Source organism: Chamaea fasciata, unplaced genomic scaffold (genome assembly GCF_029207755.1).
Source record: "Chamaea fasciata isolate MVZ Bird 193981 ecotype frontalis unplaced genomic scaffold, bChaFas1.0.hap1 SCAF_7, whole genome shotgun sequence".
Taxonomy (NCBI): Eukaryota; Metazoa; Chordata; class Aves; order Passeriformes; family Sylviidae; genus Chamaea; species Chamaea fasciata.
This window is the reverse complement of record NW_027094092.1, coordinates 15,008,349-15,020,415: the sequence shown is the minus strand read 5'-3', so window position 1 is coordinate 15,020,415 and position 12,067 is coordinate 15,008,349. Positions and strand designations below refer to the sequence as shown.

General features: G+C 51.9%; 1 protein-coding gene across 1 annotated transcript; it reads right to left on the bottom strand.

Annotated features, from left to right (window-relative positions):
* On the bottom strand, positions 1-1,434 carry PHLDA2 (pleckstrin homology like domain family A member 2). The gene is made up of 2 exons (XM_066186865.1): positions 915-1,434; positions 1-424 (listed from the first exon to the last, which is right to left on the bottom strand). The coding sequence occupies exon 1, from the start codon at positions 1,345-1,347 to the stop codon at positions 949-951; it is 399 nt and encodes a 132-aa protein (XP_066042962.1). The 5' UTR covers positions 1,348-1,434; the 3' UTR covers positions 1-424; positions 915-948.
* Between the last annotated feature and the right edge of the window lie 10,633 nt (positions 1,435-12,067).

Sequence of the window (12,067 nt, the reverse complement as noted above, 5' to 3'; positions counted from 1 at the left end):
AAAAAGTGAACATTTCAAGTAATTTATTTGGAATGGACACATTAATGCAAAAGCAATATTAAGACCGTAACTGCTGAAAGACATTCAACAAAATAAATACAAATATAGATACTACAAATAATTTAAACTGTGTTTAACACCACCAGTCAGTGTTGAATCTTCCTTGCATCTCATAAATAGAAGATAATAGTTCACAAAGCTGTGCCACTCAAAACACGTGGACGCTCTGCTAGAAGTCCTGTACGAAAGTCTTTGGTTTTTCTTTATGCATCTCAGGCAAAGCTCAGGGCTCTTTGCTCAGCAGCCACAACGGGCTTGGAGAAAACCAAGCTGTTTCCAGCTCTCTTCTTTGCTTTCCTTCATTGGTACCCTGTCCCATTTCAGTCCAAGACACTCGATCTGGTTTATCGTCCAGTGGTATGCTCTAAAAGTAGCAAGAGGAAATGGGTTAGTTAAGCAGCACAGCAAGGCACAGGAGAGGAAAAAAATAAAAATGGGGGGCTTTAAAGGGAGAGTAAGCATTGAGCACTTATTTTCACAGATTTTTTTTTTTTTTTAAGCAGATTCTGTGAAGAAAGCATTGCCAGGTGCCATTTCTTATTCCCCGCCACCCCCACGCCGTCCTCTCGGCACACTGCAGAAGGCCGGCTCCCACCAGGAATTCCCGGCGATGCACGGGGAAAGGGGCCGCAGCCCGTGCGCTGGTCGGGCCGGGCACCCGGCGCGGTTTCGGGGCGCGGCCGGGAACCCCCCGGGGCGGAGCGGGGCGGCCGCGGGTCCCCCCGGCCAGAAGGGCTGCGGGAGCCCCGCGCCCGCCCGGCTGCCCGAAGCGGGGAGGAAAATAATTTAGAAAGACCAAGCGAAAAGCCCAGGAAGTGCCGCGGCGGCAACGCCGAGGGGCCGGGAGGGCTCACCTGGGGCCGGGCCGGCCGGGCGGGCGGAGGCGGCTCAGGGCGCCCGGGCCAGCCGCCGCTCCTGGGTGCCCGCCGCCTGCTCCATCTCCTGGCGGCTCTTGAAGTCCTGGATCGCCCGCTTGTTCTGGAAGTCGATGAGGGCCATGGTGATGGAGGCGTTCCAGCAGCTCTGGTCCGGACACCGAAAGTCAATCTCCTTGCGGTCTTTGGTGACGATCGTGAAGTAGATGTACTTGCCCGTGCGCTCCACGCAGTCCACCTTGAGGATGGAGCCGAAGCCCAGCTCCTTGCCCTTGGCCCGCTTGTGCCCGTCGGGGAAGAGACTGAGGCTGTCCTTGGTCAGCACCACCAGCTTCTTCTTCCACAGCTGGAAAAGGCTGTCGCTCCGCTTCTCCAGCTCGCCCTCGCGGATCACCTCGGCTTGCATCTTCATCCTCGCTCCCCGGCGGTGGCTCCGGCTGCTGCTCCGACTGCTGCTCGGGCGGCGATGACCGAGCCCTGCCGCGATGGGAACAATTTATTGCAATGAATCAGCGCCGGGCGCCTTCCGGTGCCTCCCCCGGGGAGCCCGGCCCGCCGCCCCCTCCCGCCCCGCCTCCCGCCCGCCCCCCGGGCCGCGCTCCCGCCCGGGCCGCCCGTGCCCGCGGGGATGGGGCCGGCGGGGGCTGCTCCGGGAGACAACGGGAGGGTCCCGGGGCTGCCCCGGGTGGGCCGGGTGTGGGGAGGGGGTGCCTCCCCCACGGGCTGCCCCCCCTCGGGCTTCGACTCTGCTGCTGCCGTATGAGGGGACCCCAGGCCGTGTCTCCTCTGCCCGTCAAGGATAGCCCCTCCCGCGGCAAGGATGGGGCCACTGTGATCGGAGACGGCCCCCTGAGCACTCCCTGCCGCTTCTCAGATCCCTAATGGGGTACAGGATGCTCCCAACACTCTGTTCCTAGGGGCCTGGATCTGGGCGTCTTCGCAGCATTGGGTCTGCCCTGGCATCACCTATCTGGGGCACAGGGGTCTGAGCCAAGCCCGTGGTGGGCTTCTGCCATCTCCCATTGACATCTGGTCTGAGTCCAGCCCCTGGTCACGCCGTGAAACTCAGTCAGGGCCTGACCAAGCCAACCAACTTCATCTGAGGCCCTGCATCCCACCAGCTCTACACCACTCACTGGGTTTATCCCATTTTCTCCCCCCCAGCCCATTCCCTCCTCCAGGGAAGGCACCACAGTTATAGTCTGGGCAGTGCCCAGCACCATGGGGAAGTCAGGAAAGGCTGTGGCAGCTGGAGGTAATATTTAAGAGGCACGTGTGAGCCTGCAGTCCCTTCTTCTTGGACACCTTTCATTTTGTCATTCCTCCACGATAGTTGACACAGGGCTGATCCAGCTTCCCAGACACTGATGCTGCAGCCAAGGGCAGGGCTGTGCTTCATGAACTTGTTCACGCTGTGTCTCCAGCAGTGTTTGCCCAGGTATGTACCATGGGCATCATCACCCTTTGGACTTTGAGCCCTGTTCTCCTCCATTCAAGCCTTCCTTGAATGACCGGCGCCTCTAGAGGTGTTTGCAAGCCAAACCCCAGAGGTGAGCTTACAAAGCAAGGCCTGGCCCCTTTGAAGAGGTTGGCAGCGTTCCCAGGGATGCCGGCAGGGTCAGAAGCCCATTTCCCGGGAACAAATCAGAGCTAGAGCCAAACCCATTTCCGCTGCAAATCACTCATCTGCCGGAGTATAGGGCCACGCTTTGATAATTCACTGCAGCCTGCACATCTGTGGGGAGGGTCAGAAAAAAGGTGGGGGCTGTGTGATGCTCCCGGGGTTGATGAATGAGCCAGGAATGGTTTGACTGAGCTTTTCAGGAAGGGATGGGTTGGGAATTGCTCTGGGAAGACCACGGTGGCCGTCACTGCTTGTGGGGTAGGGCAAAGGCTGCAGAACATATGTGGAGCTGTGGCCTTGCATGTGAAGAGCTTTCAGGCTTCTCCCTGAGACCCAACACTGTATCTCACTTTTCAGTGTGATTTATTTTGTTCCACTAAGGGTAACAGCCCAGACTGATTTACAATTAGGCTGCACATCTACATTTTCAGGGCAGATGCTGGTCTGCTCTGTCAAACCACTTTCTGACCAAAAGGCCACGTAAGAATAAAGAAGCTGGAGCCAACCAGGAGCAGAGCCGAATATTAAGCAGAAATCATTAGGATATTTTCAATCTGGGCCCAAAATGAAACAGGGAATGGTCTTTGTGCACAGGAAATGGGACACCACTTCAAAAAGAGAAAAAAGAAAAAAAAACAGGCAGCAAGTCAGGAGCATGCAAGAAACATCTGGAGAAAGGCTTCTGGTGTGGAAAGGCTGCAGGACTTGGCATGTTTGTGCACACCTTGCTTCAAAAGTTCCATTAAAAGAACCTGAATTTCCTTTTAAATGAAACTTGTGTCAGTAGATGCAGGGTCAGCAGACCACGTTGGTCTCTGTCTTTCTGCATTTGCTTTCATCTGGGTGATTTTTCTTGTGCATTTATCCATCATTTTGAAATATCCAAAGCCTCCCCCAGCTGTCACCTCAGTAAACTTGCCTTAATGCTGGCCAAATTAGAAAACTGCTTGGAAAGAAGAAAAAAAATAAATTGCTTTCAGTGGAAAAAGGTAGGTTCCTGCTGAACAAGGACCCTAGTTTTGAACATATGTCCAGTGTATGAAGGCTCCACTTTTTTACCTAAGATGGGTTAGTTAAGTGAATAAAAGAACAATAAAAAAAAAAGTCCAGTACATTAAAGTACCGTAGGGTCTCTGCCATTCTGATCATGCAGAAATTCCATAAAGTAGTTTTTAAAATTAAATTACATTTACTGAGACAGAAAGCAAAGGTGACTGTAGCTGAATCCAAAATGCGCAGCATGAGTGATCTCCTGCAGAAACATTTCTCAGGGAAGAATGGAGAGCTGCAAGGAGCTCAGAGCAATCTGGTCCAGGAAACGTGGCAATTACTTAAAAGTAGCACAGCCCTAATCCTAGTGCATGCCTTGGTAGCTGGTCACTGCTGATACAAGTATATAGGGTTAGTTTGGCCTCAGGAAAGAAAAAATATTTATATTGCCCCCTTTTTTTTTTCAATAATAAGGGTTAATAAGTTAGGTGAAGAGCTGATAGCAGGGCACTGGTTTCATCTCAGCACCTGGAGAGAGGGGTGAGAATGTGATGCAGCCCTGCATCGTACCCTGGCACCAAAGCTTGGGACAAGTGTCTCAGGGTGGTGTGAGTGTGTGTGGGTAGTGGATGGCTTTGATAATTAAGGGCCATGACCAAGCTGCAGCTAATGGGAGTTTTGGGTGATTGCAGCTCTGGTGCTGCTGCTGTCTCTGTCCAAGCTGGGACTGGCAGCTGGGAGGAACCTGTCACTCCCTATAGTTTGGGTTTAGTTGATTAGCTGTGTTACCAGTGAGAGAAAGAGAAGGGATTTTTTTTTTTCTTGCAACCCAGCACACCACCATGGCTGTGCCTTGACAGTGTGTGAGCTCCCAAACACAACCACTACGGCTGCCTTTAATATAAAGTCATCAGGCACTGACCCTTCCTTGCCCCCCACATCTCCAGGAATCTCAAAATTTAGGAATTTGTCTCTGTTCTTACAAAGAAGGGGGAAATAACACAGTGGGGAGTGTGAACCAGAGGAAGGTGATGGGAAATGGACTGACATTCAGACACAGGAGCTTTGTCCCACATGGCCATCTCCCTCTTCCCAGGGGTGCTGGCACCACTTTCTGCTTTGCCCCAAAGCAATTTCCAATCTGCTAGGGGCATTTTTAAAAGCCTAAATGGCCTTTGGCATGTAAGAGTGGCTTCATCCCCCTCCCAGGAGAAGGGAACAGCTGAGATGGGGTTCTTGTACACGTGTGAGTGTGTGTTATGTGTAGGGATTTTTTTATGGGTGTGGGATGGGATGGCCACACTCAGCCTCGATTGATGAGCGGGTGGTGCCAGCTCCTGGAGGCTGCATCGATGGCTCTGCCATGACACACGTCTCTGGAGTGAGTGCCCGCTCCAGAGGAGGGATTTGATCATCGTTTCCGGGTATGAGGCGTCATGTACCCTGCTGCTGGCAACATCGGGTTGCCCTAGCTACGTGAGTCATGGTAACAAAGCACAGCAGCCATGCAGGCACTGCCAGGAGCAGCCCATCCTTTAAGGTCAAGGATGAGGATGGATAGGGATCCCACCGAGGAAAAATACCCCAAAAATGGGTGGTTTTGCAATTTAACTCCACAGGAAGCTCTCCCCATGCGCCCATCAGTAGGACCTGCTGCCCATGGTGGGATTTAGCCATGCATTTATCCCACCAAGGTTTCCAGCTGGCCCCAACATTGCATCCCTCTCCCAAAAGATGCAGGAGCTCCTGCTGCAGCTATTAGCCATTGCAGGGGACTGGCATTTCTGCAGCTGTCTTGGGGTTATTCCCATTGACCCTCTGCAATCCTGGAGCTGTGCATCTCCTCTCCTTCTCTGTCCCTGGAGAAGGACCCCTAATTTTGCCAGCATTAATGCAGGCTTCTCAGCAGCAGAGGGAAATGGAGACTGAAGGCTGTGAAATTGCTTCTATTATAATGATTTCAACATGACATCTGTAGGGGAAAAAGCTGGTTTACAGGACTGACATTGTAATCCTGGCAGCTGAAGTCGATTAGTAACAGAGAAACACATGGTCTTGCATTGTAAATTGCTGTCCTCCATGTTTATATTAGGGCGTAGCTGTATCCACAGGCACTTTTAGCTAGAGCTCAGTATAGTGACCACTGGGTCTCCTAGGAAACTTGAACTCAAAAAATCCTAAATAGCTGTAAACTAAAAGGGTGTGTTGTTACTGGGGAAAGTCTGTGATGAGCAGAGCTTTTTCATGTTTTTACCATTTTATTTTCATTTTTTCACATCTTTATACTCCTTAAAATGTTTGGACGGGTTGGTTTTGGGGTGTTTGTTTGTTTGTTTGTTTTTCTAGACTGTTCCAGAGTATCTCTGGGATGGTTTTGGCTATAATTCCTTATTCTCTTCCTTCAGAAATGTCCTGGCACAAATTGGTGCCATTGAGTCCCTCCAAACTCCACTGGTAAGCTGGTGGGTGTTGTTCCCTCTGTGAGCAGGACCTCCTGGAGGGGCATGGAGCTCATTAGGGCCAGCTGCCCACAATGGAGATGTCCTGGGAGGGGGCTCAGTCTCCCTTGGGGGTGGTCAGGTCTTTCCATGAACATAGAGGGAGCTCGGGTACACTGCTCCAAGATGGCCAAGCTCAGGTGAAGAAGCTCTTCTCTTCGGGGCAGTTCACTTGGAAAGGTCTCAGCCAGGGGGATGAAGGCCAACAAGGCTGTTTGTTAGGTGATTACAGTCAATGATACGCAGCAAGGCTGGAGCTTTTGGGTTAATTTAAACAAGGCCATCAGAGGAAGCATCTTTGCTCAATCTGTGAGATCCTTCTTTTTGTACCATACGCAAATGATGGATTAATCAGCAATAGCACGTAGCCCAGCTTGCTCAATTTACTAATATTTATCTGACTAAGACTCTTTTTTCCTGAGAAGCTCGAAATGTCTCATCCCACTGAGTCAGTGTGTTACCATTACATGTTGTAAACTGCTGCAGACAGTCATGGAGCAGTTGTGAGGGGCTGGGAAAAAAAGATGTCATTTCCGATCAGCCGGTCCTTGGCTGTGCTCTGCAGCAGACAGCCAAATAAGGGTGGGAATGTGCCAAAGCAAACCTGCTTAGGAGCACTCCAGGCACTTAAGTTCCATACTGGGATTAAAAACTGGGGGAAGAGGGGCGGTTTTGCTCTGTCTCTTCCCAGCAGCCTGGACATGACTGTATGTGTAGTGTGTTTCCCACTCTTGGACGCTGTGTAGGTGTTAAATTTGGTTATTAAAATAAAGATGGAAAAAAGAAATCTTGTGTTATCTGATCTTTTGAGCTGTTGGTGCGCCTCCTAATACACAAACGTTTGAGCCTCTTGGCCCAATTTCAAGTCCATATGGCAGAAGTACAACAGGTAAAAACTGCTGCAAGATCCCTATGTAGCTTGACCCAGCTTGGAGGAGCCTGGATGCATCTTCCTGCAGGTGAGGAAGGTGTTGACCCCACAGTTTGGGTTTGGTCCAGGACTACTGTTTAGATGCTGATAGACCTCAATACAGCCTGTTCTCACAATTATCTTCACAAAGCAGCTTGCTGAGCATCATGGGGGAACCCTGAGATGTCAGTGGGGAGGATAAAATCCCACTGCAGGGCTGCCGTGGGACCATGGTGACTCAGTGCTTCCCCTTCTGCCAAGGGAATGCAAGGCCCAGCCAGTGGCTTGCCAAGCATTGCCCTGAACGATGAGGTTATTTACTGACCCCTCTGAATGCTGTCAACATTTTCCCACATCCACTGAGCTCAGGAGATTGTTTAGGCTACAGCTCACAGTTTTAAAATGACGAGACATCCCCCCGCTGAAGCATTCAATTTCTCATACTAAATCTGTTGGGACAAATATTTGGGATATCTTTATTTTCAGCAGCAATAATAAACGTCTGAGACCTCAGCCTGGGCTGACACTGATGAGCTCTTTGCATAGGAAGTCCCCGGTGGTTTCAGCTCATGCCATTCAGCCTGACATTGCCTGCCTGCTGCCAGCCAGCCTTTTATTACCCTGCTGCGCTTTTACCGGAGATTGCGAAGGGCCAGGCTCTGCAGAAATACACTGACATTGCATACCGAAGGTCACTGCTCCGCATTACCTGTCCTTCCGAAATCTGTCAAGATCCAAGAAGTGGCTTTTGCCTGTCTTTGTCCTGGATTTATCCATGTGTGGAGGCTGTGGAAGGTCCAGTGCTGGCAAGTGCTGGGATGTCCTGTGTCACACCGGTGTCAGAGTGACCCGTGTCCTCACCTGGCTTTCCTGGCAGCACAGGATTGAGCTCCCTGCTTGGTGCACCCTCCTGCCCCCGCATTCTGAATTTGGCCTATTTTTTTTTAACAGTGTATAAGCTTTGAGAGTAAACATTGAAAAGGATCGCAGGACTGCCTAACCACAACATCAGCAAACTTCAGGGAGTTGGGGGGAATATAAGGTCATGGAACTGTCCAGCTTTGGGATGTTTCCTGTCTCCAGGAGGGCTGGGAAGACATCAAAAAGAAACTCCTCCAGTGCATCATCCCAGAAGTGGCCAGGGCCAGGCTGTGGGAAGTAGCTGGAGAGGAAAGAGCATCCTTTTCCTCCTGGACAGCTGGGGGGTGTGTGGCAGGCCAGTTGGTAGAGCTGATATTGTGTTTTGCATTGTGCTTTGGCTGCCAGTTTTTTCTTTCTGAAGCCGGAACACTGCATTGTGGCAGCTGTGAAGGCAAGCAGTGAGATGAGGGTTCAGGATACTTTTTCTGTCTGTCCCCTCCTGAGGCTTTTACCTCCTTGCCAGTGTTTCCACTGTGATCTGCACTGCTGTGATCTTTACCTGCTACCATTACCCTGCTGCTCCCTCACTAAACCTGTGCCCATGGCCAGGTTTCTGCTGGTGCAGCCAGCGGGAGCTGAGGATGCTCTGTTGCCTGGCTGGCAGTGCTCAGGAGGGCTGGAGGGAAACAGTGTCTCATATGGTGCATTAAAATGCAAAAAATGCTCTCTAGGCACCAGCTTCAGGTCCTTCAGTGACATCTGAAAGCCATGGGGGAGAAAAAAAATCCCAAAAACTTTGGATAAAATAAAGAATGGAAATCAGCAATGTGTATTTTCCAGTTCTGATTGGGTTTCCCAGATTGCACCTGTCACTGATTTGTCTCCCCACTCCTACCACCAAATGAAAGGGTTTGGGGTGAGTTCAGTAGTCCTGAGCTGTGGATGTTGGTGTTTATAAACTCCATGTGCCTCCCAATTTGTACCTGTTCTCTGCCTCATGGCTCGTGTGGCGGGGGATAGAAAGAATCCACTTGCTCCTCGAGTTAATATTTGCCAATGGGGCTAAAATGTAAAAGTCAAACTTACTCTTTTCCTGCCAGTTACTCAGGCCATCTCATGCTCAAACACCTGGCCTCACCTGGGCAAATATTTGCAATGAGTAGCTCAGAGCATGTCCCACCAGGCTGAGAGCTGGGGCTGGGCAAGCATCAGTGATGCTGTTATTCTCCTTTTGGTGGTCCCTGTGCTGCTCGGCTGAGCCAGGAGGTGTGAAAGGGAAATCCTAAGCCACGAAAAACTGAAGATTTGATTTTTTTTTTTCCTTGCTCTGTTAGAGAAACTAGAATTTGGTGGCAGGGAGAAATGGGCTTGAAGAAACTTCTCTGTGTTTTGTGGAGGGAGCAAAAAGCCAGCGTTTCAGGAGACGGGCTTGAGCCTGGCAGCCTGGTGGCCCTGGGCAGTGTGAGAGCCCAGTGACTGAGCATTTACGAGTGGAAAAAAAGATGAAGCAAGAAAGTTTGCGATAAAGCAGGGAGGCAGTTAAGAGCAGGAAATGAGGGCGCTTGGCACAAAACCTTGGCCAGGCTCCGCTCCCCTGAGACCAGCCAAAAATAGATTTCCCTGGAGGCAGGGCAGCCCAGGTTAAAGCCCTGGAATGATGAGCCAGGGGGATGCAGCCATGGCACGGAGGATCAGGGGGGAGCAGGACAGAGATATGTTCAGCCAAGGGCATCCTGCTGCTTTATTTGGGACAGTTTTGTTCCCCCTCTCCAGGGGTCTCCCCTGGAACCTGGCTCCCATACTCTCCCCTTTGCATGTCCTCTGTCAGCTCAGTGGGGCTCCATCCCAGCCTCTGGTACAGCTGCAGGGGAGGGGAGGAAGTTATTTGCATTGATCTGAAAACTCAGGACCTCTCTAACACTGATAAAACTGTGACAGCTTAAAACACAGAAACCCCTTTCCTGTGGGATAATCGCTGAGAGCCAGCTGGGACAAATATCACAAAATCTTAGCTATGAATCCCATGTTGCTGGTGTCCTTTAGAAGAGGGATCCTTCCTTTGGCCAAGGACAGGTGGCACTGATTGGCATTTACTACCCAGGGTTTTTCTGAGCTTCTCTGGAGGTGTTGTAACCAGGGTTGCTACAGCAGGGATAAACTACTTTAAATTCCTTGTTTCCTCAATCCATTTATCACATATCAGACATTTGAAGTGTGGAGTCCTGCTGGCCTTTGGAGCCTGGAAATAACCTCCAAATGGAACAAAAGGAGTTAAATGGCTTGGCAGGCAGCCAAGATGACTAAGTAATTCTTCCAGGGTTACTGGAGCAGGAGTCAGGCATGGAACCGGACACATTTCCCATAATTGGAAACCCCTGGTCAGAACTGTGGGATTCGTGGCTGCATAAAAACCGTCGTGGGCTGTGAGTGGCCGGAGAGGCCATGGGCAGGTCACTCCAGAATGGAGATACATGTCCATGACTGTGCCTGTATTCAAGAGCAGTAACCAAAGGACACAAATAGCAAATCACGCATTTGGCCAAAATACTGGAAAACGAGGCTGGAGTTTCCGACACAGACGCCGCCAAGGCCTTTCTAAAAGCCTTTTTGGACTCCCACAGGCACATCCCCACCCTTAACTTCCCTCATGAGACCTTGAAGTGAGAAGCTATGTGAGAGCAGGAAGAAGAAAAACGTTTGATTTTAGTAAAAACACCTTTCTTCCTGCTGTGAAGGACAGGACTTATCTGTGGGCACTCCAGCAACGCGTGGCAACAGCCAAGCACCCTGTGGGAGCCATGTGGGTGCTTCAGCACCCACAGATCATTTAACCACCCATTCAGCCACCCTGTCGGCGCCACTTGGCCCAGGGCGCCACTGAAACCCATCATCACCACCGGATGCTGCCGGGAAATGGGCAATGGAAGAAGAAAACAAGCACCCCCTGGGCTGGTCCCCTGGGCAGAGGTGTCCATGGCACCGAGATTTTTGGCTCTGGCTGGCCTCTGAGCACATTTCTTTGCACCCAGCCCAGCCCACAGCCTCTCCCATGGCTGATAACGAGCTTGACCTTTATCTTTGGTGACTCATGGCTGCTCCTGTTTCACTTGCCTGTCAAGGGCCTGTTGCCTCCTCCATGGGAAAACTCTTTCAGTGTTGACCAGGGGCAGGAGAAGCACAACCACACCTGCAGCCAGAAATCCCCTTTAGCCACAGCCATTCCGCCACTTATCCTCCTTTGGTGCCTCACTCGCTGCTTCTGCTGCTCTTCTCACGGTGTGAAGCCAGGCTGCCACAGTGATGGTTGCTCACAGATGGATGGGGATGGGGATGGGGATGGGGATGGGGATGGGGATGGGGATGGGGATGGGGATGGGGATGGGGATGGGGATGGGGATGGGGATGGGGATGAGGCTGCCTCAAGGGAAGGGCGCCCTGTTCCCCAGCCTGAACTGCAGGAAGGCGGTTTTCATTCTCCTCAAGCAGTTGCTACGTGTCACCTTGGATGAAGTGATTTCTCATCCAGCAGTAACGAGGGAAGAAAGGGGGAAAAGGCCTTCATCTCGTGAGAAAGCTGGGTACTGGGATGGAGAAGCAGCCGTCCCTGTGGGAGCAGACTGCATTTCTCTGGGAGATAACAGGTTGTGGGTCTCTGTAAAGCAGTCCCCTCCACAAACCATGCTGTGATCGATGATTGCTGCGGGTAGCGAGGGCGACGAGCTTCTGTCGAGCATCTGGGACCCCAGGGCAAAGGAAGTGGGAAGGCAGGGAGGAGGTCTGTGCTTGTAGGGGGCTGGCAGGGAGCCTGCAGCGGAATCTCAGCCCCGACCTTCAAAGGGAAGAGGCTGCTGGCTCAGTGCTGACTGTCCCAGCTCCCACCCGGCTGTTTAAGAAGGCAGGTTTCACTTCTCCCCGCTTAAAGGCGACCTTGTTCTCCCATCTGGCGCGGGGCTGGGGCGGCTGGCCGGCAGCAGCAGGGGTGACTCAGCCTGCCCACGCAGCAGCCGCCAGCCAGCCCCAGCTATATTTGAGGAACAGGTGAACTGATCGTTGCTCACAAGGACCTTGGGACCTTGCCCTCTTTCCCTTTTCTTCCCTTTTTTATCGTCCTTGCCCTCCTTGGAGCTGCACTCCGCCAAGTGTCCCTGGCCGTAGCGCAGACCTTGTCACCTTCCTGCCCGCGGCCGCTGTTCGGTGGGCACCGGTGGCCTCGGGCATCCCAGCCGTGCCCGGCCAGCAGCTCGGTGGT

What these genes read in the sequence shown, in the direction of transcription:
- PHLDA2 (XM_066186865.1), bottom strand. Translation starts at nt 1,347, where the DNA reads ATGAAGATGCAAGCCGAGGTGATCCGCGAGGGCGAGCTGGAGAAGCGG.